At 38.9% G+C, this 26,033-nt stretch overlaps 1 protein-coding gene across 1 annotated transcript in view; it reads left to right on the top strand.

Annotated features, from left to right (window-relative positions):
• LOC103148416 (zeta-sarcoglycan-like) overlaps window positions 1-26,033 on the top strand; it is an 83,530-nt gene that overhangs the window by 45,591 nt on the left and 11,906 nt on the right. The window contains exon 4 of the mRNA XM_007567178.2: window positions 10,017-10,140. Coding sequence (XP_007567240.1) covers window positions 10,017-10,140 — 124 coding nt within the window. The remainder of the gene's footprint in view (window positions 1-10,016; window positions 10,141-26,033) is intronic.

The following is a 26,033-nucleotide window of genomic DNA, read 5'->3' as shown; positions in this document are numbered from 1 at the left end:
GTTTAGCACCTAAACTGTCCAAATCAAGACATTTATGAACAGAAACTTTTATTTTGCTTTCAATTAAATTTTCCAAATGTTGGTTTCACCATTTTAAGACATTATTTCTACTGAAATAAAAGACTATTAAAGAATAGTTTTAGCTATTGATTTAATAATAACACAATTTCATGGTGCTGGGGTAGTAGAAAAATAAAAGAATTAAGTAAAAAAAAAAAAAAGGAAAATGGGAAGGAGATCGAATTAATGAACTTCTAGTTCTAACATGGGAGCGTGTTATAATGTCTTAGGACTCTGAATTTTCAGATGTAATGAAGCCGCTCATGCAGGAAGAGTGCAGAATTTACACTGACTTTTATGAACACCATGAAAAACAGCCACATATGAAGTCAATAAAGAGTGTGGGAGGCTGTGGGAATTTTTCCCTCCCCTCCACTATGTGTCTGTTTTTATTTTCCCTGCTCAGAGTGAGCACAGCGAGAATCCACCCAGGAGGTAGGGCACGATCAGGAGGGATGAGAGAAACACTGATAGGATGGCTGTAGGAGGGCAGGCAATGAGGCGGAGAAATGAAGGAAACAAAGTTGCTCATCGTACGTCGGCTGGCTCTGCAGAAGAATGTGTGTCATACCTGTTCAATAGACTCTATTGTTGTTCATAATGGCCTCAGTCTGCTAGCATTTTTCCCTTATGCATCTTCTTTCTGTCCACTAGAGGGAGAATATGAGCCACTGTCTATGTAAACTGTTTTATCTTATTTTTCTTAAAAAAAAAAAAAAATTACATAAATGTGCAATCTTTCAGGAAGCAGATCTTTTTTTTTTTTTAAACGGTGTGAAAGCAAAGTCTGTCTCTCCACTGACAGGTGCAACAAATAAACCTGGTAATTTGACTTTTTTCATAATTTAGGAAAAGGGATTGGAAGGAAAAAAAAGAAAAAAAATGTTCTTAAAGAATTTTAAGTATAAAATGACAGTAAAATGATTAAGCATATATCTACATGCTTAATCATCGTGTATCGATTAGGTCAGTATTTTTGATTATCTGAAGATAAGAAATCAGAAAGTTGCTCAAATGTATTGTACATTCTGTGTTCGTTCTTGAGATTTTTTATTACATTCTGTGAGTGACTTCCTTCTATTTATTCAAATAACATACTGATAATATGCAGTTCTTTTTGGACGAAAATCTCTGAGTATGGCATCACACAATAACATCATTGTCTGCGCCAGAATTGTGAAGATTAAACTTGAGTCCAAGCAAGAAAATGGATCATTGTTAAAGTCTGAGATTCAATTCAAACTCATCCAGTTTGAAAACATTGGTTTTCTTTTTCATTATGACCCAAATGAACAGCTCATATGGACCCAATGCCATCCATCATTGGGTAGTTGGTGTAATTAAACTCATCAAAAAGTTTGTTTTGTGCTCTGCTTATTCCAACTGTTCTGTTCTTTTTCTTTTTGTCTATTTGATTTTTTAGAATTTATTAGTAGTCAATTTTCTCTCTCTAAAAAAACCCAACAATTTAATGAACAATGGGTAAAATGGCTAAAGTTGTGGAGTAGTCAAGCTAGTCTTTTGCTACTGATTAAATGATCAGTCTTGCACTCCATTGGAGGCACGAAGGCATGAAATTGCTTCACTTTTTTCCCTTCTGTGTGCGCTCCGCCATTATGCATTTCCTCAACTACATTTCATAGCAAGAAGAACCACAGGAGACTTGGAATAAACACTCTGAAGCATAATCTTAGAATTTGTCCAGTCAAAAGTTGTGTTAAAACAGATGGACGCTGCGAATTTTAAATCAAATCAGCAACGTGGTTTTGTAAACACAAAGTCCTGAGATGGAGCTGATGGAGTCATGGTTGGTGGAATGATCTGGGAGATTTCCAAAGGATCTTTAAATTGTCTCATTATATATATATATATATATATATATATATATTTATTTATTTATTTATTTTTTTTACATATACACATCAGCCTTCATGATGTACAGCCTGAAAAACTTACAAAAAACACACGTTCAATTAGGAGGTCAATATTTTCAGTTTTTGTTAATTTTATGTTTTTTAATATATTTAACAGAATTTGTTTGGTAATGACAGTAAAGCTAAAAATTGGACAACAGTGGGGAAAAAAAGACTGATCGCTGGATCCCTTCATAATGCACCACTAAATGGATTCCCTGCTGCAGCCTCATGCTGCCATTTTCTGTGTGAAAGAATCTGACTTTTTATTTTTTATCGGAAGTCAGTTTTTTATAAAGAAGCTTAAAAGCTCTTTAGGAGCAACATACAACTGAAATGATTAATATATTTGTCAACATTTTGTATGAATTGTAATTAATTTTATTGATATGTAGGCTGAATCTGTTTTATATTTCAATGATTTCTGTTGTCTGATGTATGTTGTTAAACATGAAGGATGATAATCTGGACATGAGGCAAATTGGAATCCTAGACAAAAAGAAAAAGGCACAGTTGTGTTCTACTTTAATGCTTCATATGTGTATGGAAAAAAAAGTTGATGTTGCAGAACAATTATGACTCCTAATGTTTTTGACTGGAAACAGACCTGCCTAAACTTTGGTCTTCTTCTGTTTTCTGCCTAACCACATGACCCAGAGATGTTATTGACAAGTGAATGGCCGACTAGTGGCTCATGTTGTTTACAGTTAGCAGCCAGCTCTGCTTCTGTTCATCTTTTCATGGTGTGTGACCTGCTACCTCCACTACTCGAGATTTATTTATTATGAAGTGTTTTTTGCTTTTCTTTTTCTTTGTTTTGGTGTAACAGACAACATGTGCTAACTTGTGCTGCTGCAAAGTTGTAGAAGATGGAGTTTGCACTGAACTCTGCATTGAAACAATGCAGACAATGCAACTATACGTAACAAGGCGTATAGTTGAACATATTCATGTTCAACTATACGCCTAATCAAAAATCGTAGCATCAGTGTGCACTCTCTGAAATTCTAACAGAAACCACTCCCTCAAAATTCATCTGTGGGCGCTATCAAAGTTATTAAAGTGATGTAATCCTCAACAGCAGTCCCTGCAAAGACTCTTGGCTACAAGATGATGAAGGAAACAAATCCCACATCGTGGTTTCCCCACTGAAAGAAAAGGATTGTAAGGCAAGATTAAGGCAATTCTGACAACAGTTAGCCTTCAATCAGAGCAGCTGCAAGATTCAGTGAAGAAGAACTTCACAGAAATACAGTAAACTAGCCGTAATTAAGGCACTGGAGACAGCCAAGCTAAACCTGGAGCTCTGGATATCCACCTGAGGAGCAAGAGAGGGAATAGAGGCCACAGATGCAAAGACAATAAAGCTTTCCTCAGTATTTGGAGGGCTTCACCGAGAGTTCAGAGCTGGGAGACGGTAAGATGAGCAGGAGCAGTGAGCGTCAGAATGCCAAAACAAAGAAGAAGCATCTTAAATATTATTCTCATGAAATGAAATTCACTTGCAGTGAGCTAAAGTTGTAATCGTCAAAAGTAAACGGTCATCATCTTCTTTTTGACCTTTTAGAAAATTGGCCCACAGTTTTTACTCAATTTAGTAATTTACTACATACATTTTTTTCCCAGCTCTGTTTTAGTAGGTTGCTTGTCGACTCCATTTATCTTTTCACATGAAAATGAGTTTTTACCTCATGTTATGACAAAGAAGTGGAATTATGTAGCTTTGATAAATAATACCGCCAGCAGGAGCTTACACAATAGCGATAGACTTTTGGAGAGCATGTTCATTTCTGTGCACCCAAGACTTGATTAGGGCTCATTTTGCATAATTTACTGCATCAATGTGCTGTGGCATCGAGGCGGTCGTCCTGTGGTCCTGCGTAGGGGTAACAGTTTGCTTCATGTTCAACTATACGCCTAATCAAAAATCGTAGCATCAGTGTGCACGATGCTACACTGATGCATCGTGTAGATGATGTAGATGAGGGTCTGGTGTCTCTCATCTTCCTCTTGACACTCCATAGATTGTCTTTGGGGTTCTTGTCGGGCCGGTTTGCACACAGTAACACCATGGTCACTGAACCAGATGTTATTACCCTTGGCAATGTGGGCAGGTGCCAAAAAAGTGCTCTAAAGTCTCCTGGTAGATGACTGCATTGATTCTGGACTTTAAAAAAAACAGAGTGGACCAGCTGGGTTTGACACGGCACCGCAAAGCATCGCTGACTGTGGAAATGTCACGTTGGACTTGAAGCGATGTGGATTCTTTGCCTCTCTGCTCTTCCTCTAGACTTTGGGGACTTAATCTCCAAATGAAATGCAGAATCCTTTCATCTCACATGACGACTTTGGACCAGCAGTCCTTTTCTCTTTAGCTCGTGCGTATAATCCTCCTCCATCGCTCCACTCCTTTTGAAGCTCCCCCAAAGTCTTGACTGGATTTTGATTGGTAAGAAATATTGAGGTGTATATTTATCTCTATTATTTAGCAAATATGTTGAACTACCACAAGAAGAACAGGGGTAAAAAAAAGAAAAAAAACAAAAATTGAAACAACAGTGGTTGTTTAGAGTTGATGACCAGAAAAGGAAAGATCAAAACGACAACATGTGGGAAATGGAGCACAAGCAGGTGAACTGAAGTGGAGCCATTTTGGTCAAAGTCTTTCACAAACATTGAGTTGAGGACTGGTGCCTCACAACTCTCTGGTTTGCTTGTTTTTAACAACAAACTTAACTTCACCCATTAACCAAGCTGACATCAGGTTAGTAGGTGTTTGTGCTGACATGATTTGTTTAGTTTGTGCCATATGCAGATCTGAACATTTCCATAGAGACATTGCTCTGGAAGCCTGGGGATGTGTTTAGATGTGTCTTTGTAAACCCAACATTTGCTGCCGTGTTCTGGAAGCAAACCCTTCAGATTCTGTGCTTTGGCTCATTTTCATTCTCCTGTTTTGAGTAGAAACTTTGCGTCATGTATTCACGATTTTAAAGCCATGCAGGGAGTTTTAGTTCAGTTTCTCCTCTATAAATTCACTCACGTAAAACATCAGAATTCAAAGCGGAAAGTGTTTACTTTTTATCTGCCCCATATCTACATTTATAAACACACAAACTTCTTTTTCTTGCTTCACTTCTTCACTTGCTTTCCACAAAGGAATAAGGGTTGAATGAAGGGTTTCTTTTCTTACCACACCTCAGGATTCGTGCATCCATTTAAATACACATCACACTCACTTGCCCACATGCAAACTCGCTCAGTAACTTGGAAAGGTTTTTTTTTTTTTTTTTAAAGAAATGCCACATTTTTGCATTCTGACTCAATTTAAACCTTTAAAAGTCAAAAATGACACTTTTCCCGTCTTCAAACCTCAGTCTGCGTATAAGTCAGCGGCACTTTTTAATATTTAAAAACTTATTTCAAGTTTCTCATGGAGGACGTCGGCAACAGGGGCACTGAAGCAGATGATGGATCATTTAGCGTGAAAAGGTTAAAGGTTCGCATCCGAAATGGCAGGTTGGCGATAAGGTGGGGTGGCCTTCAACGGTTCTAAAGAAGAAAAGGGCAGGATGAATGTCAACCAAGTCATGTGGGGGAAAATAAGTCATGCTGAAATCCCTGAAACTGGAAATGTTTCCTTCAAACTTTCAGCTCAACTTTTGAAAAGTGGTCAGTGCCTCTCTGTCCCTGTTAATACCCAAATTATGACTACATGAATCAACTTTTTTAAAAGATACTCGTTTATGCTTTGGACTTTATCTACTTTTCAAAGCTCTATGTTAAATAATTCTTTGCAGCCCAGATTAAATAAGTTGATACAGCTTTGCGTATCAATTTAAATAATCTCAAAAGAAAAATTACATAAATTTAGATTTTGAGTAGTAAGTTGGACAAAAACCTACTAAAAACAAGAACAGTGGCATTTGATGTCAATGAATGCCACTGTTTAGGATTACGTTTCCTTTTCTCCTTTTCTTTTCACAAAGTGTAAACCTACTTCTCTCCCGTCTGTTTCGCTCTCCTATCTGTTCTAACCAGAAATGTATTAAGATAAAAACCATTTTGTGTTGATATATTCCTGTCCTGCTTATCTTGTCAGGGTGGACAAATATGGACGGCGCATGAAATGGCCTTGTCTCAACTGAAGGTCAAAATGGATCTATGAGCGAGAGGAGAGAACTGGGGATTATTGTCATGGTGGTGATGGGGCTGCGAGTGGGGAGGGGGGGAGGTGTAAGACCTTTTTTTTTTCTTATAATAATGAATTGAAAAGATAAGAGCTTTGCTGCAGACTCCTGCTATCTGTACCGTGAAAGAAAAAACACAACCTTGCGAGGGCCTGACCAGAAACTTGGTGTGTGTGTGTGTGCGTGTGTGTGTGTGTGTAAGAGAGAGAGAGAACATGCTCCTTTGGGTGTGTTGGTGATTTACTTTCACTATGGGCTTTAGGCTTCAAATAAAAGAAAAAGAAGGTGGGACACTTAGAAATGTAGTGATAATATTTATATGATCTAAATTAATTCCTAACTTGGTATTAAGAAACATTGTGGGTAAAGTTACTGAGTGAAAGGTTGAGAAAGTGATGGGAGTGACGGATATAAAGTATCAGTCATAGTGTTGTTTACATGCTCGTTCACAAGCATGAACTCCTTTTTCCCAACGCTCTGTGGTTCTCTGTTGTCAAATTGATGTTTTTCTAATTAACGCTGGTAACTACGACATTAATTCACCCTCCACTTCTTTCTCATGTTTTGTCTCTCATTCAAAACCAGCACTGCATTTTGTTGATGTGTTTTTCTACTTTTCTTCCTTTTTGTTTTATTTCTTAACCTCTGACAACATGTCCCGTTTTTTGTTGTTGTTGTTTTTACAGATCAATAAGTCAGAGCCAGTGTGAAGCGTCTGCTTCGAAACACTTATTATACCACTCGGATGCTCAGCACTGCGCAGTGGCAAACCGTCCATCACATTATGTCTGCCTCGCTGCTCCTCCACTCCACTGTCTGAGTCTGACACTAACATGGACTCTTGCATAGAGAAAATAGGAATTATTATATAAATAGTCTTTAATTTAAAAAAAAATGCAGCAAAACCAAGATAAAGGAAAATAGCGCGTCAAACCTAATTGTGTTATTTAGCTAAGAGTTGATAAGTATTTTTATTAGAAAATAAGAGGTATTAGAAATATAATAAACTGAAAATATTGCACCGAAGAAGATCCTGTTTTCTCTTTGGGAAGACGAGCAAAAGCAGAGATGGGATGTCTTGGTTCCCTGTGAAGTGCTCTGCTTCAAGCAGTTTTCTAAATTAAGTGCCACTGTTAGCGGTTTGCTCCACTTCGGCATGTTGACATGCGATCAGGGAAATGCCTAATATCCGCCCAGGTTGCATTTAAAGATAATAGAGAAGACGTCCCGGCTAAAACTTTTCAAGAAAAACATAAATTTCCTCCCCGAATAAGGCGACTTTTTTTTTTTTTTTTAATGTAGACACTGTGATGTCTGATAACAGATGGAGCAGTTATGAGACACAGCTTTGATATTGATGTTGAATGTGTGTTTGTTTTTTTTTACTTGTAATTCACAAGTTATTCAAGCTGAAATCCTGAGCTGAGCAATTACATTTAAAGCACCGGTCAGGAGTGAAGGACATTGGAAGGGGAAGCCGTCTGCTCATTTTGAGCCAAGCTGCCTTTGGTTCAAGCTACCAGCGCTCGTTTATGTACGATTTTTAAATTTTCTTTTTTTCTTGTTTTTTGGCAACATCCCAAATGCAAGGCATAAGTTCAGCTGATAAATCCACTGGATTAAATGATTTGTCCCCTCTCAATAGGGACTGAGAAACCAACTTGCTAAAGTGCCCTTCATCAAGCCGTGCCTGGAAAAGTGCCCTTATGCATCGTATTATTTGATCATTGTTGTGAGTGTTTGGTTTAATTTGTTATAACTCCCACTTCATAAACCGTAATTCTTTCAGCTTTGCTAAAAGGGCTCTTTATTTAATTTCATTTCCTATCATGCCCTTGAGTGAAGCACAAGCGCTTATCTAACTCCACCAAGCTGTTTAATCAACTCATTTTGTTTTTCCCACTTTGAGTCGCAGACTGAGCGACTGACCCTTTTCGCTTCAAGGGCAATGATATCAGCCGTGACCGAAGCACTTTAAAGCTGTAAATTGTAACAATCCTTTTCATTTATGGATGCAAATTTTCAAAAGACAAATGATTCGGTTGCTAGAAGAGAGAACAAAAATAAAAAATAAAAAACTAAAAAAAACAGAGACTCCAGTCAAAAATGGACGTGTCCCTCTATCCAAAAATAATTAAAAGTTAAGGCAGGACTTCAACGTCTCCAATGGGTAATTTGATTTACAGACGGTAGTCTGGTCAGGTACTAAACATAAAAGATACATTTCAGGCTAAAATGATTAATACCTTTGCGGGATTTGGGTTCAAAGCAATCTTTTGCTTTGATCAGAATGTTGGTCAAATTAACGTAGTGGATTGGTCCCCATCTGATGCCTGCACTTTAGTTGGAGCTAAAGGTGAGGATGACGGCAAGGAGGCGTTCCAACCTCAAAGACTTGCAGCTCATCAAAGATAAACTATAAAAAAAAAACCTGTTGGAAACGGGCAAAAAGCTGCATAGTCATTATAAGGAGGATTTGATTGCTGTCAGGCCAATAAATATTTTTCTGCTGTTGACTGAGGTATAGATACATTTTGATGCAACTTTTTGTCTTATTGAAATGTAAAGAAAAACTGAATTTTCTTTTCAGAATTTAACTTTTTTTTTTTGCATTTTTCTAAATTATCCTTTGTGAAATATTAGCTGTACCTGTTCTGTTTTGCATGTTGTGAGACCACAGTGTGTAAATCCAAGTGCCCATTAAGGACATGGACATTTTACCTGATCTTGCCTCACCACACCACAATCTCATTTTATTTGTCTGAATGGTTCAGCCACACATGATGCTTTTTGTTGTAAGAAAACAAAATCATAAGAGGAGGATGTGGAAATCACAAGTGTAATACGGAGAGTTTAATTTTCCAGCAGGACTTCTGTCATCTGCCCACAGCTTTCCAAAAGCTGCTTCAATGGCTGCAGTGTTCCTGTTTGTGATTGGCCAGCAAACTCCTCCGACCTGAACCCCAAAGAAAATCTATTGGCTGTCGTCAAGAGGGAGATAAGAGACTCCAGATGACCTGAAGACGGCCATCAGAGCAGCCTGGACTTTCAGTACACCTTTGCAGGCTGATCTCACCATATTGATGCAATAGTTGATGCAAAAGCAGGTTCAACCAAGTATTGAGTTTATAGAAATGTAACTAGTTTTCAAGTGCCTGACATTTGTGTGTACATCTGTTTTTGATTGCTTTAATGTGATATTCTAACTTTGAGACACTGAATTTTGGGTTTACCTTAATCATTTTTAAGTTGCAAACAATAAAAAGCTTGAACTTTTTTACTTTGTATACTTTGTATAAATTGTTTCACTTTCTTGAATGACTGGCAGGGAATATTGCACTTTTATTCATCATCCTTTTCTTAGCTGTACTGGTCCACCGGTGTATTTGGTGTGTTGGTATGTTTGCGTTAGTCCAAACTGGACTAAATTCAATACAAAATATATAGTAAGACTTTTCATATATATATATATATATATATATTTTTTTTTTGTCCAGTCTGGCTGATCTAGCGTTTCTTTAAAGGAACAATGTTGTCAGTTATTCATCTTCCTTAAATTTGACACTCATACACTAATTTCTGTTGGTCTAGCACGTTTGTGTTTAACTCAGTCATGTAAGAAAATGATTAAAAAAAAAGTTAAAAGTGACTATGATTATGTTTTTAAAAGTCACGGTGTACAACTGCTACGTTCATAAGTCACCAGTTCAGAAGCATCTTTGCTTTCCAAGAAGAAAAGTGTGTGTTTGTGCAAACTTGTGTAATTTATCCTCGCCTCTGCAATTATGTGCGGTGACAACGAAGGTTCATTCTGCTTCTAGTGTGACTAAAATCTGTTTGTTGATTTTTACAGACTAGAGTCCCCAACTCGGACCTTGACGCTAGAAGCTCCCAGGGGGGTGGAGGTCAGTGCTGGAGTGGGAGACTTCACGGCTTCCTGTAGGAAAGACCTTCTCTTGCAGTCCTCAGACGGAGAGGTCAGTCTGTTTGTTTTGGATGCATGCAGGGCGGATGAGGTCTTCTGCAATAAAACTACACAGCTCAAACGCTCACAACAGCAGTGTTGTAAGTTGAAAATGTAGGAAAATATGAAAATGTTTGTGCTACCGTGTGTGTGGGCAGTAGATTGTGTTGCACTCTATTGTAGCGGACCAGCTTCATTAAAGTACCTTATTAAGCTAATGAGCGTTATCAATCCAAGTGACCTTGTCCTCCTTCCCTCCCCTCCTCCTCTCATCACTGCTTTCTTGCTCTCTTCAATTTGGGAGAAGTGACTTCATTAAAGTTGGTTTGATGAGGTTCCCTGTCAGTTGTTGCTGCTGTGTGTGTGTTTGTTTGTGTGTGTGTGTGTGTGTCATTGTTAGCCTGTTATCTCACTGTCAAGCTCGTCGCATAGCAGCCTGCCACTTTTTGTGAGCGCCAAAGCAGACTTTGCCATTATCCCTATGCGTTTTCATAAGTGTGTGAGTGTATGTGTGTGTCAGCCTGCCATATTGCTTGTCCACTGGAGCATAGTGTGTCATTAACTTAGTAATTAACAGAAGAATGACCCCCCCTCAAGTTGCACGCACTGTCATTGTCAGTCACACACAAACTTTTCCTTTTTTTTCTTACAGCCAGCACACACACAAATTCTTATACACACACTAATGCAGTAGCGGAAAACACTCAAGTCTTCATCCATCCATCCGTGAGGCGTTTCAAAGCCGGTCGTCAGATATAATCTGAGTAGACTCAAGACTTCCACATGTTAAATGTCAAAGAAACCTGCCTTTACTGCAGAATTTACAAAGGGTTTCCTTCATATGCTGGGCATTTGTCGAGTGTCTGAACTCATAGAGTACATACACTGTCTTTAAATATTTTTAGAAAAATGCATACTCTTCTGTTTCTCAGCTACTGGACTGACTTTTGCCAACGTGTTTTTGTTTCACTGTCCTACTGCTACACTAATTTTATTTCCATCTCAAATGTGTGCAAAATAGTGTTGCTGTTCCGTAAATTTGTGAGAAAAGCACAATTTCGCAATTAAATAAAAAAACGCAATTAAAATCACTCATGAATAATTTTGGTCACGATTAATCATTAACAAAGAAACATTCCACACAGTCATCTTCCTTCCTACCACTTCCTGTCATCTTCATCTGTTCCAGTTGTTGGTGACATGACCCGTGAGATGTGGAAAAAGTGTTTTTGTTGTTGTCGTTATTGACTCCCACCTCACCTGTGTCATTTCTACAAACTGTGTAAAACATCAACATCTAATTCGAGCCCTTTTCTCTCCATCAGCTGCTTTGCATGACCTTGAAAAGGTTTAGATTGACAAACGTAAACTTGAGTCCAAAGTTACTTCTGACTAGAAATCATGTAGTGCATTAATATCCATCCACACCTGCTTGTCTCTGGATGGTTGCCCATCACCCTGACCTGCTACTGGTTCTGCATCATGTTTCTTCTGCAGCTGCGCTAGAAAACCCACCACTAACACTTAAAATGTGACAATATTTAATTGCCCTGGTGAGTTTTATTTAGTCTTCTCTAATATATTTCAGCATGGAAAAGGTTTTAAAGCATTATTTATCTACATTTATAGTTTTGCTTCAGCCCTGCTATTAAAAGAAACCCTGTATAAAGACGGATTCAGACTACCTTATAGGCTACGGTGTCCCAGGTGTTTTAAACTTTTATAGCATTTTGAAATGTGCACCGTAACAACTGCATAGGTTCTAAAGCAGAAAACATGTTTAAAAACTTATTTACCTCTGCACATTTCTCTCCCTGCTGAATTATCTTTGCTTTTGTCTTCTCCAGTACCTTTTTTTTCCCCTTCCAACTTTCCAAATTCTCTAACCCGACTCATTTTTCTCTCTCTCTTCTCTTCTTGGAGTCTATAGAAATCATTCCTTTCTGCATGATTTTGTCAACCTCTCTTTCTCATCCACTCCATCTGAGCCTCTCAGGCCTTCATCTTTCCAAGAGTTATCTAATTAACTTTCCATTGCCAGGGCTATACATCACTGGAGCTCTCACTTCACAAGGAAGAAGGGAGGTTTATACATATCACTTTTCCTCCTCTTTATGCTTTGTCTCATTGGCATTTGTTCGGCCGTCATCTCTTTCGATTTTTGATGTTTTTCCATGTCGTCTACGCATAAATCGCTGGCTCCCCACTGACGAACAGTAGCATCAAGCGCAGCGCAACAAGGGGTTGCGGCGCGAGCCTGCGACGAGGCTCGAGATCATGAAAGGCGTGATAAAATTAAGCATTTATAGTGCTCTGCTTCTCAACCCCTGCTCCCTTTTCTACAGGGCTCTTCAGCCAGACACACACACAACAAAAGAAGCCTGTGATCACCAAAGCACAGCTTCATAAATGCCAGGGAAGGCTTATCAGCATGGGTAAATGTATTCACAAAAGGCTCATATTACCCCACATAAAGAGAGAAGAAATTATCAAAATTTGAAAATATCCTGGCCATTGGTATGCAGCTTGTGTGTGTTTTTATAAGAAAAAATAAATCTAGAGTGTGGTAGAAAAAATCCTTTGCATTCACTTGATTTCATTATGTTGTTTTTCTGTTCTGTAATAATAAAACAATGTGGTGAAAATGCACAGAGAAATCACCTTGTTGCCCAGAACTGGATAGTCTTACCCTTGGCTAGCTTGTTAGCTAGCCGCCGATAGTCAGCTAGCCTTTCGCTGAATGTTGCATATTCAGACTGGAGAAGACGATGCTGCTGCTGCTGCTGCTGAATGACAATTACACAAAATTGGCCACTTTCAGTATCGGTCATATTTATCTGAAGTCAGAAAAATCACAGATGTAAAATTTGTAAAGGATTTGAAAGGTTTTGAGGGAGCAGGTGAGGACAAGACTTTCAGTTGATAACTGAATTGAAAGTGTATTTAATAGGATTTTTTTTTGTCTTTTAAACTTTCTGCTTCTGTTTTTGAACACATTAGCATGACGGACCTTTTGGGAATGTCAGAGTTAAGGCAAAGATCTACGTTCTCCGGAGAAAATGGGCTACAATTGTAGTAATGCTAGCTCTGCTATTCAGTTATATTCTGTTAGACAACTGTCATATATGCCGCATGAAAAGACATACATATTTTTTTCTCACCATTTGAAGCTAAATCAGACCAAACGTTTGTTGTTCTGAGTTGGTATACAATTATGTAAATTATTTCCATTTCTTTTGTAGCTTTCTTCAAAGATGACTAATTTTCATTTTGGATCAAGCTATGCAACTTCATTACTATATTAAAACGTTAATGAAGATGCTGTTAGTGTTTTGTTTTTGTTTTTTTTCTCACTTTTTCACCTTACATACTCCCAAGCTCATAACTATGATCTCACATTCTAGGCTAGAAGTTGTTTTAAATGTTTCAGTCATTGCAATTCTCTGTGGATCTTAATACAGCATCCATAGACCATCTTCAGCTAGTTCAGAATGCTGCAGCAATTATAGCCTTAAGATTTGGTCATTTCTGCCACTTGGCTTGTTGTACCAGTCAGTTACACGATTCAGTATAAAGTTATGAAAATGACATGCTGGACGTGCGTCACTGGCCTTGCCCCTGAGTTCAACTGATCACCTACATACATTTCTCAAAGAATAAAGAGAACAACTAAATTCAACTCTGTAATAACTTGATAACCCCAAAAACAGACAATTTCTCCATTCTCAACCTTTGACTGTTGTTTTGGTCACTTTTGCATGTTGTCCGTACGGTCACCCCTAGAGACGTCATGAGATGGAGTCTACAACCCACAGAAGTTGCTTTGCTCGTGTAGCTCATCCAGGATGGCGCTTCAATGCTAGCTGTAGCGAAAAGGTTTGCTATGTCTGTCAGCACCATGCCCAGGGCATGAAGGAGATGCCAGGAGACACCTCGGTACGGCAGTGCCGTAAAAGAACCAAAGGGCAGTAGCAGAGCTGCTGCCTCCTCATACCATCAGACCGCTAGTGTCTAATCTGCTTCAACTGTCAGAAACAGTATGAGGGCCTCACGTCTATGACTGGGGTCTGTAAGACAAACAACATGCGGGGCGACTGGCATTTTCCAGAGAACACCTGGATTCCCCATTGGCATCTTGTGCTCTTTAAAGATTAAAACAGGCTCATACTGAGCAGATCCGATAGATGTGCCAAAGTCTAGAGACTCCATTGAGAAAGTTACGCTGCCTCCAGAATGACCGGTTTGGCGATGGGTCAGAAACTGTTTGGGGATTTTTTTTATTTTTTATTTTTATTTGGAGGGCTACACAGCCTCCCTGGGCGAAAGCCAGAGGTAATCTGACTGCTATCATTACATAGCTGGATGAGATGCTCAGACCCATTAGGCCTTTTTGCACTGGGCCAGGGCCCTCCAGCGCCAAGGAGATGGGTTACAATGCAAGAGGCAAATGGTGCTCACCCCGGATACGGACAGGTTGGCCTTCTGTTATGGACGGCCTCAGGCACACCTGTGCAATTACCATGCTGTCTAATCAGCTACTCAGTATGCAACACGTGTTAAGTGGGACGGATTAACTCTGCCAAACAAAAGTGCTCACTGACGGATTTAGACAGGTATTTACAGCAATAGAGGATATATAAATGTGTTTGTATAAAGAGTCTTTGAGTTCAGCTCATGACAAAACGGGAGCAAAAGCAAACATGTTGCATTTTGTATCTTTGTTCAGTGTATGCATTCTAGTGCAGGTCATCATTATCAGTCATTGGTCTCTGAGTTTGAAAATACACTGCAGTCATGTAAAAAGATGACTGCACTGAGAAAAAGTAATAATGTGAGAAAAACAATCACTGAAGAACAGAAGACGTAACTTTAATTTTAGGGCATAGAGGCAGAAAAACACTGTTGACCATCCAATAGTGAAACATAGATAGTCAATATTATACCACTTTACATACAAGAGCAGAAATTAGATCTGTACACTAGAAATTTAGAGATTTATGACATCATTATTTAAACTGTTGCCTGTTTAAAATGGTTCATTTAGGAAATAAGTGTTACTCTTTTGCTTAGAAACCCCATCAGGTGAAACGTTTGTCTATCAGGTTTTTTTGTTGTTGTTGTTGTTGTTGTTTTTTGTTTTTTTTGCATGAATGTGGTTTGTCTGCATAGTTTAATTTGGGGGTCCCACTGCTTAATGTAATAAATTACAGGAAATAGCTTTTCACATACAATGTACAAAATTTGGTCGCTTTCAGGAAGCAAACAGGCGACGAATCAGCTAACATCTCACTAACGGGAAAGAAACCAAAGTGAGACTGAAGTCTACATGTAACACTTGGCAGTGATACTTAGCATGATTCAGATGTTTCTCAACTTGTGCCTTTCATTTCTTCTTAGTTTTGGTTTGAAGTTTGAAAATCTGTTCAAACAAAAACATCAAACACAGGAAGACTTCAAAACTCATAAAGTAGTGAAAGATGCTCATCCCTCATGCAGAATATTAAGCCTTCCCTTTTGTTCATTTTTTTTTAAAATAATGGACAAATGGTCCATAATAGGCATTTTTTTGGTTGACTAGATGAAAGGTTTGGCATCATCAAATACATAAAGTTCACAAATGCTCATGCACTCTAGTTCTCTTTGTTAGTCTTCATTAAAGGTTCATACATAAAAAAAATGAAGAGTGAAATCAAGGTTTCAGTTTATCACGGAATAGAAGTTGAAAAAGATAATTGCTCCACTGACTTAAAATATACATTCATCTTCCACATTATGGTCTAAATTGGATGGATTGATTATTAGCCTGTTTGAGACCTGTATGGTTGTTTATTAAAAAAATAAATTAAATACTCTTTCCACTTCAACCGTTTTAAAAATATTTCCACAACTAACCTCTTGACCTGGGTCAACAAGGACATAATGAAAAGCAAAAAAAAATCTGCCATGTCTGCAAAAGACGAATCACCAAAAAAGGGGGGTGGACATTTATCATATTGTTTATAATTTATCATAAGAATTTGAAGATAAATTCAAATTAAGGTTTGTGGTACATATCATGGTACCACAAAATATTATGATGAAACCTTAAGTCCATATCCAATGACATATTTTCCACAGATTTTTTTTTTTTTTTGAGCAATATATTATTTTGATGCAGCACCAGATGCTGTATTGCTACAATAAATAAACACGTTTGTACAGACTGCAAAGGTTTATATTTCTGAGTTCGGACCACATCTGTTTAAAAGAAGAAGCAATAATAACACCCAGACTGTTTCCTCCCTGAAAAAAAAGGAAAAAGAAAAACCACGCACCTCATCGAAATAGCATTCTTTTCATCTATTCTCATACACGCCTCACTCGACCGCTGACGCCGTCACATAAACGAAGGAGAGCGGATGAAGGCTGGACAGAAGGAGGATCAGATTAGTGGGAGGTGGAGAAGGATGGGAGAAAATAGATGTTTCTGTCGATTTTGCAGGAGAAAATAAAGGCACGCAGGACAGCAAAGCTTAAAGCCAAATCAATGTTGTCAGCAGCTGGCACTTAAGAAGGGACCATTAAAGTTTAAAAAGTTTGGAAAGCAGCAGTGGAATTAGGGCCAAATGGGTTAGAGGTAGGCTAGCGCTGGCTTCCATTAAAATCAAAGCCAACAAGAGCTGACAGTTCCTCTCAGGCTTTTTTTTTTCATTATTCTCTCTCTCTTTCTCTCTCTTTCTCTCTCTCTCTTTGCGTCTCCAATCATATTTTTTTTTTCCACAGTCACCTGCTCTCTGGGTGCCCTCCATTCATGTAATTTTTTTGGCTTGTTCCCATCTCCTCCATGACCCAGAAATTGCTCTCACTTTAGCATCATTGAGGATGTTTCCATTCCTTAAATGCGCTGCAGATGCCAGGAGTGGCGAGTAAGTAAACTCCTGGAGGAGTTTTGAGTGGAAAAACACAAAGTCTCACATAAGCTGAAGGTTTCTTAGTTGTTGTTGTTGTTGTTTTTTTTTTTGTTTTTGTTTTTTTCTATTTCATTAACGTTTGGCGAGGAAAACAAATTAAATACTGATACAAAATTGGGAGCACTGATCTTGAGAAAGGCATGAAGGCCAGAACAAGAACTTTAATGAGACACACATGGAGTTGAAGTGAGCAAAAATGTTTTTCAGTTTGCTAAAAATAAATAAATTAAAGATTTTGACATTGATTGATTTCTTTATGCACTCAACGAAGCAATCAGAAAAGTACCGCCCGAGTGAAGGAAAATCGTGATTTAATTTCTTATTCGATGGACAATTACACTAAAAAGAAATTATACTGCCAAAAGGAGGAGAACAACAGTCGGTTCAGCTTTGGTATCCAGTATTTATGTCATTTATGCTTATTTGAATTTTCCACCATTGAGTCATTTAAGAGGTTTTATGTTGTGTTCGATGTACTATCATAAATTTTCAAATTCATCTATAAATCAAGAATACTACATGACCTGGTTTGCTAAGCTGAGACATTATTTATTGTTTTAAAATCAAGTCCAAAGAAAACAGACCCTCTGGAAGCTGAAATATGGAACCATTTTCTAAAATTAGACAATTCGCACACATTAATGCACTGTCATTATTATAAGAGTATTTCAGAGTCACAAGCGAATGTCAAGCAGCAGAGAGTTCAAAGACATGAGCTGCTTAATTTTTACTAGTGGTGGGACTCCATTAAAAACTTTTAATTGCAGGGTCTGTAATTCATTAATCGCAATTAATTGCATTTTAATCGAAAACTATACATTGACAAGATAAGCAATATTTTCAATTCAAAACCCCTTTTAAATGCTAAATTATTAAACAAATAGACTATGAGCTCTGATCATTCGACTTTGGTGAAAATAAACAACTTTAAAGATGTGGACTGTTGCTGTGGACATGAATATTTTGGGTCGTCTGGGCGCGCTCCAAACGTTTCATGTTGAGATGGTATTTTGGCTTTGTGAAAAGCCGACTCCTTTTTTTCCACAGCTTGCTGCACACGACAATGGTCTTTTCTACCATCCCAATTGTTTTTTCAAGCACAAATTAACTAGGGGTGTAGCGATACAATAATTTCACAATACGATACAATATACGATATTCTGGTCACGATACGATATGTATCACGGTATTTGTTGAGCGATACAATTTGCTACGATTCAGTGCATTTGTACGATTTTCTGAAAGATTTTAGTGATTTTAGTGACATTTTGTGTTCCATAGACTTGAATTTAGTTAACTGAAAACTGATTAAAAGCACCAACTACACAATACCTGACTCTGATTGGACAGTCTAACAGTCTGCAGCTGGACAAAATGAATCAAAGATGCAGTGAGAGAATTAATTTCTGTCATTTAATTGATATGGTTTTTACATAAAACTCAAAAGTTTAAACGGTAATCCAGGAACAGAGTGGGGAGATTATCAGCCTCTGTAGACTCTCAATATATCTCAATTTTGGACACTGTGGCTGCATTTTGGAGTAAAAATGCAGCCACAAATGCAGTCTTTTGGACTATGGGGAAAAAGGCTTTTCTACCTTGTCTCCTGGAGTTAGCCGTGGCTGTAAGCTGCTTTCTTCTAACTGCTAAAGTAGTGGCTCCGCCTCACCCCGTAGTGATCGACTCCCTGCAGCTACGCAGCGCCGCTATTCCCCTGCTTGGATCTCTGACTGCCAGGATCTCATAGTACTCTCTGTCTTTGATACTTTTTGTCTGTTGCTAATAAGAATGATCGATCAGCCATTGTTATCATGGAAATCCTCACTGCGCCGCGGATTCCGGCTGGGGGTTTTTCCTCTTTGTCTTACTGCTCAAAACACAGCGCCGCTGCGCTTCCGCTTCGGATGTTATCAGCCCATGTTCATTCTTCAGGTAATCCTTTATATACAGAACAGAAACCGCTAAGCTAAAAACTAATTACGAAGTGAATGTTACCAGTCAAAATTTGCATTAATTTCGCGATTTCACTGCTTTTGCAGCTGCTCCGTTCGCACCGCTTCTCCTTTCCGCTTCTCCGTTCCGCTTCTCTTTCACGGTTACTTGCGCAACTTTACTTCGTTTCTCAGCAACAAAATACAGCCCATCGTTATTTATTGAAGATTTTACATTTCCAAAAACACAGGAATCTAATGTTTCGTTTCGTTTTGTGCGTTTGGAAGCTCATTCCCTCTCACATAATCGGAAAAGCCGGGGAATGGCGGCGCTTTTGACATTTCTCTGACATTCGGAAAAATATGGTTTACTAATTTTAGCATAACTCCGGTTATACTTGTCCTATTAATACAATTTAAAGACTGGTGTGTAGTTTATAATGTGCACTTTTAGCTCGAGTTGAACGTGAGACTGAGGGAGGCGGAGTCTTGCTGCTACGCCGTTACAAACTAGACTTTAGAAGAGCTATAAGGCTATGGACCCCTGTGGTTTAACGGATTGATACTCGCAGATGAAAAATCGATACTTTCTGAGGGCGGATAATATCAATATATATCGCCGAATCAATTTATTTATACAGCCTTAAAATTAACACCCATCAGTCCAAGTGAAGCGGCTTTATTGTTTGCAGACGTCATTGTGTGTCCGAATTATGGCCGTACCAGAAACACACAAATACAAAGATTCCAGCCAGAACCATTGCATATAAAGAAATACATTTAATTGTGCTAAGAAATGTTTCGAGTTAAAACAACTGTTAATAACTAATAATCAAAGTCCTGACCATATTCCCTATCTACTAAACCTTTAAAGAAAATGAGCAAATATCTTGCATCCTGAATATTTGTTGAGCTCTCTTGCGAGTAAATTTCAGTTGAATGTTTAAACATGTACAGTATATTTTTGTCTAAACAGTTTCGTCTTGACAATAAAAGGTCTTTGTCCAGTGAAGCAACAGTGTCATGCCTTTAATCTTTTTGTTTTTAAAATAAATGTTTGGGTTTGTTTTCTGTACAAAGAAGAGACCATTTGAAAATATGCGCCGATTCACCATCAACCAGACAAGCGAAACATCCCAAGTCATCAAATAAAATACAGTCGGATTTCTGTTGTTTCTTGAAGATGTTTCACCTCACATTCGAAAGGCTTCTTCAGTTAAAACCCGGGTGGGAACAGGCTTATAGGATGTAATCAAAACGCACACTAATGGGGTCATTAAGGTCACTAATGGGGCCATTGAGGACACAGTTCAGTTTTACGTTTGGATTGTTGTCGTTTGATGATCCAAGCATTCCCTAGCGATGCCATGGGAGTTGTTTTGGTCACATGTTCCCAAATTGGGAATTGATGTAAAATTGCTGATGTAGAGGAGCGAAGGCTGTTGAGCCCCCTCATCTGTTCGGTGCTGAAAATGCCATTTGGATGAGTTTGTTTTTAACAAAGCGAGACTTTCTTCCATTTTCTGAAAAAAGGCAGCTCCAGTAATAAACATTCAAAATCGCTTGCATATATTCTCATTTGGATGAGATGTAATGTCTTTAAGGAACAAGAGAAGTATTAGAGAATATAAGTTTTTTGAAGATTGACTAGCAGAAGTCCTTTGTGGTACCATAAAGGCTGCGTCACACTAGGCAATGAGCACCATATTCAGTTGTTTTTTGCAAATATTTCTAGAATCCAGCTGCCTTTTATTGACCTTAAGGTGTCCTAAAATGATGTCAAACTGACGTATATTTCTCTCATGAATGATGCCTTAAATTTGTTTGCATGCAAATACACATTAAAGTTTGCAAATTCATTGCAAATGAATTATTAATATTTCCTCACTTCATTTTGGTGTCAACCTCTATGAGCGGAAATGGGATTAATTACAGGAAGTTTTCATAAAAGTTTGGCTACATTCAAGTTTTGTTGTTTGTTTACACAGTCCTGGGGTTTGTTAAAATGTCATAGCCTGGAGGCGTTACAGGGTGCTATACAGGGACCGGCTTTTTTCTCCTCCTGCTTGTTTTTTTACCTGCGGGTAAGGCAAGAATGATGAGTAAATAAAAATGTTGGCAGAACGTAACTCCCTGTCGTAAGAGCCAATGGGCGCCCAGACACAATAATGCAGAACATACAAATTACACAAAGCACTCAAATTCAAGTCAAAGAATAACTACATACAGTTTTGTGAGTACAAACCGCCCCGTCCTGCACACACGACAGAAATAACAAGTTGTATCCCCTGAAATGAGTGCATATATGCACAGCCATCACAAAAACATGAACCAGTGTGAACTCAAAGTGCACTCCAACAGCTGCCACTACTTTTTTTTTCAATCTCCAGAGGTTTTCTGTTTACTTCTAAGTCTTGTTTTCATCATTCAGCTCCACTTAAGAGACTGCATCTATGTGTTCGTGTCTATGGGTGCGAGAACAGATTAAGCAGATACCTGCCAGTGGCTAAGTGATGTGGAGGATTTTTATTTTTTTTAAAAAAGGTGCGATTCATGTCAGAAAAGTTATTAGCCTATACTTCACACTCCCTGCGGTGGCTTTGCCAGACAGGGGTGCATTTGTGATCCTGTCAATCTGATGCAACTCTGTCTCAGACTCTTACAGTCTGGGAGATTTGTTAAAATGACCTTCGGGCATCAAAATATATATATTTAAAATTTTAAGAAGTCACAACTCAAACAGCTCAGCAGTGCAGTCTAAAGGAGAAACCAAAGGAAGTTGGGGCGCTTACATATTTTCATCATTTTATAGTCTAAGAGTTAATAAATGCTTGAGACGACATGGTGGAAATGTTCTTCAGTGTAATCCCATTCATTCATTTTTTAAGAAATCCTCGGTTTACTTGTGGCATCCATTCAGGAGTGTCTTAATACCTGCTTCTGCAGTGCATTGCCTATTTATCCAATGCTTTGTCAAACATGGAGAGTCGTAAGAAACTAAAGGAACGACTAATTACTCTTATGCTAACACCTAGGCCATATGGTCGCATTGCGGTGGCAGCAGCTTAAGCAGGGAGGCCTAGACTTCCCTCTCCCCAGGCATTTCCTTAGGCGTTCCCAGACCAGCTGAGAAACATTGTCCCTCCAGACACCCTGCAGGGAAAACTCATTTTGGCTCCTTATATCTGTGATCTCGTTTTTTCAGTGACGACCCAAAGCTCATGACTATAGATGAGGGTAAGAACATAGATCGACCAATAAATCAAGAGCATCTGCATCACCAACCTGCCAATCTATCTCTGACTCCATTTTTCCCAGGATACTCCTCCGCTTGAATCGGGACCTCTTTCCTGACCCAAAGAAGGTTTTCCGGCTCAAGACCACGGTCTCAAATATAGAGGCACTGATTCTCATCCCGGCTGCTTCATGCTCGGCTGAGAACTGCTCCGGTGAAAGCTGTAGATCACGACCCGATACCGTCGTCAGGTTGCGATCTACGACCTGATGCAAAAAGCAGAGACGCAATCCTAAGGCCACCAAATGGATCCCCTCAACACCTTGGCTTCACTTATAAATTCTGTTAATAAAATTAGGAACAGGATCGGTGACGAAGGGCAGCCTTGGCAGAGTCCAACTATCACCGCCAACGAGTTGGACTTATTGCAAAGCGGACCAGACTCTGACACCATTTGTACAGGGATCCGACAGCCCGGATCAAAGGGCCTGGTACTCTGTGCTCCCAGAGTACCCCACCACAGCATTCCCTGAGGGACACGGTCAAACGCCTTCTACAAGTCCACAAACGACACGTAGACTGGTTGGGCGAATGCCCATCACCCTCCAGGACCCTGCTGAGGGCCCAGTGTTTCACGACCAGGACCCAGACCACACTACTTTTCCTGAATCCGAGGTTCTTCTATCTCACGGATCCTCCTCTCCAGAACCCGGGCCACTCTGTGTTTTGTGTAAATACTTTGATCACGTAACACTGTGGTATTTTTACCAAGGATTCTGATCACCAAGCTTGCGCCTTTGTAAACTGTACTTTTCTTTTCTGCTGCAGATGCATGTTTCCACAAATATGTTTGCATACAGCCGCTGTGCTGACACGGTACAGTACTGTTGGCAGTTTTCTTTCTCTTGGTTCCTTTTTGTTTGCGTTTTAAAACTCGTTCAGTGTCTCTTCAGCCTCAGTCATTTCATCCTTTGTCAGCTTCCATTCCTGCTTGTGTCCATTCAACCAGGCTAATGGTCTGTGTAATACACTCAGATAGCTTTGCCACCACCCACCTGTCTGTGTGTATTCTATGTGGCAACAAGAAAAGAAAAAAAAAGGCAAAAAGGGAGGGAAGGTTAGCCATGGAGAGACAGTCATGAACTGTGTGGGCACAATTCAGGGAGTTTGTGTGCTGAGATACTTTTGTTATTGTCCTTTCGACCTCCATTATGCCTCTCTATACCTTTCTCTTTTTTCTTTTTTCACTCCCCGATTCTTTCAACGTTTCGGCTAAAGATTTTAAACTCAACCTTTTCTTGTCTGTTTTGGTTCCTGGCAGTCCTCTAAAAAGTAGTCGTTAAGTTTTTCTTCGTGAGAGATGCGAGGATCAGAAGCAGTCTGACACATGTCGACTAACAAACATCAAAGTTCCAGGAGTTTGTTATGATTGCATAAAATCAGCCGCTTTGGGATTCTGTTAGAGTGAGAAACTTATAATTCAGCATCATGGTGCTTTCACATTTTCTGATTTAATAGAGATATTCTGGTAATGTAGATTTTTATATGTTATAAACCTTTCATTTTTAATATTTTGCTCCCAAGAGGCTCAATTTCTTCTCATATTTTTAATGAGGTTTTCATCAATAGTTCCTGCATGTTTTTAAGGCCTTTTAATGTTTTCTTCTATCATTTTTTTTGTGATGCTTAGATTTTTTTTTACTTTTATATCTAGTATTTGTACTTGATCAACTGAGGACACAAAGCAGAGTTTGCATCTGTAAGTCATATGTTTAAGGCAGGGGTGTCCAAAGTCGGTCCTTGAGGGCCGGCATCCTGCACGTTTTAGTTCTCTACCTGGTGGTAGAAATAACCTTTTCAGCATGTCAATGTTCCTCTTTGACCTTTTAATGAGCCATCATTTGATCCAGGTGCGTTAAACCAGGGAGGGAACTAGAACATGCAGGATGCCGGCCCTCCAGGACCGACTTTGGACACCCCTGGTTTAAGGACTAGGAAAAATCTCTTTGAAGATCAGTCGGAAAACCTGAGATATTTAGCTCAGTTACTGTAAATAAAGTTTTCTTGTGTGTGTGTATGTGTGTGTGCGTGCGTGCGTGCGTGTGTGTGTGTGTGTGTGTGCGCGTGTGTGTGTGTGTGTGCGAAACTGTTATATCTGCTGTCCAGAATCATATTTAGAGTTAGACTTGCTTCATCGTCAATGAACAAAGACATGACAGCGAACTGTTGCTTTGGTGTCGGAGTACACAGAAAAAAATACTGAAAAACTTTAAATACATATGCATATATACAAGTGTGACTGGTGCATGTGAATAATAATTATGTGAATAATAATTGTGAAAGGTCAATGTTCATATATTCTATGAAGAAGAGATGTAACAAATGGTAAACAATTTAAAAAGGCGTTGAGTAATTAGGATTAGGTTTAGAAATCATGTGAAGATGATTGGGGGACAAATCAACTATTTGGTTGGGAAGGAATTACATATATGGATGTTTCATTCTGCCTGATTACACATTTAAAAACGGAGCAGGTTTCCTTGTTCACATTTTCAAGAACTAAACTCTTTCCCCTCTGCCCTCACGTTCATAAATACCTGGCTGCATAAAGGCTCACTGCCTCCCTGAGATCCGTCTCCCTGCACTCAGATTGCAGAGGTGCAAATGACCCGTGCTTTAACTTGACCTTTCCACCTGTCACTCAGCCGTTTGTTTGTGAATGTTTACTTTTTGCTCTCAGATATTTGTAAAACAAAAAGAGTCCTTACAAAAATCCCTGCCAATAAAGCGCCGGTTACGACCCCGACCCCTCCAATTCACCGCCATCGCCTCCTATCAGACCTGAAACTAAACACGAAAAGCAAAACGACAATCTTTTTTTTCTTTAGTATTTCTTTGTCCAGAAGGTGAGCCTAAATGGAAGCATATCTGGGAATAAAATCACCAGGCATATTTTCACTCAGCATTTCAGCAGGTGAGAGCAAAACTTTGAAATAGAGCTATGCAGGTTTGGAAACTCTTGGAGACTCAGCAGGAGTCTCAGTAAAAGTCTTGGAGGCTTTAGAGAGATCAACAAGCCTGGAAGCGATGAGGGAAACTCACACTGCTGACAGGGCATTTTTTTGCAGACGAGATGCAAGTTACCTACCGTAATAAACAAGCCAACAAAAACTGGCTGCCAGCATGTACTTAAGATGATGGGAGATGCCGAGATGAAGGTCAAGTCGGGAGGCTTTCCATTAGGCTATCACTACCAGCGTCTGTGGTTTTTCTCCGTCTGCCTGTCTGTTATTAGAGGCTGAAAATTAGTCAGCGCAGTTCAGGATATTCATCATCATAGACTCTCACAAAATCAGTCTACGGGAATTAATTTATCTAAGTAACACACGTTTTGACAGTTTTGTGTTCTCCGGCTCCTCCTTGGCAACGAAGGATAACGGCGGTGAATCGGCTGCGGTAGATCAAAAGTGCAAAAATTAAAGACGGCGATCGGAGATTTTGTGACTCAACCACATGGCAACAGCTTTAGTTGATTCTGACATGTCTGTTAGTAATAATTAACAACAAAATGCTGTTTTTCTATTTTGTTGAAAGCCTGGAGGCTTCCTAATGAAGTAAAACCAAATATATCTAAACATCAAAGAGAGTTACACGGCTGTCTATTTTTGCTGTATTGTTAAATCCGTCTATATCCAAACCTAGAGTACTGAAACCTTCAAAAAAAGAAAATATAATGTGCACCAAATATGTTTTCTCCATTTTCTTTCAAAAATAAAAAAAGAATCAGTGT

This window comes from Poecilia formosa, unplaced genomic scaffold (assembly GCF_000485575.1).
Source record: "Poecilia formosa unplaced genomic scaffold, Poecilia_formosa-5.1.2 Scaffold205, whole genome shotgun sequence".
In the NCBI taxonomy this organism is placed as follows: domain Eukaryota; kingdom Metazoa; phylum Chordata; class Actinopteri; order Cyprinodontiformes; family Poeciliidae; genus Poecilia; species Poecilia formosa.
This window is presented reverse-complemented; position numbering and strand designations above follow the sequence as displayed.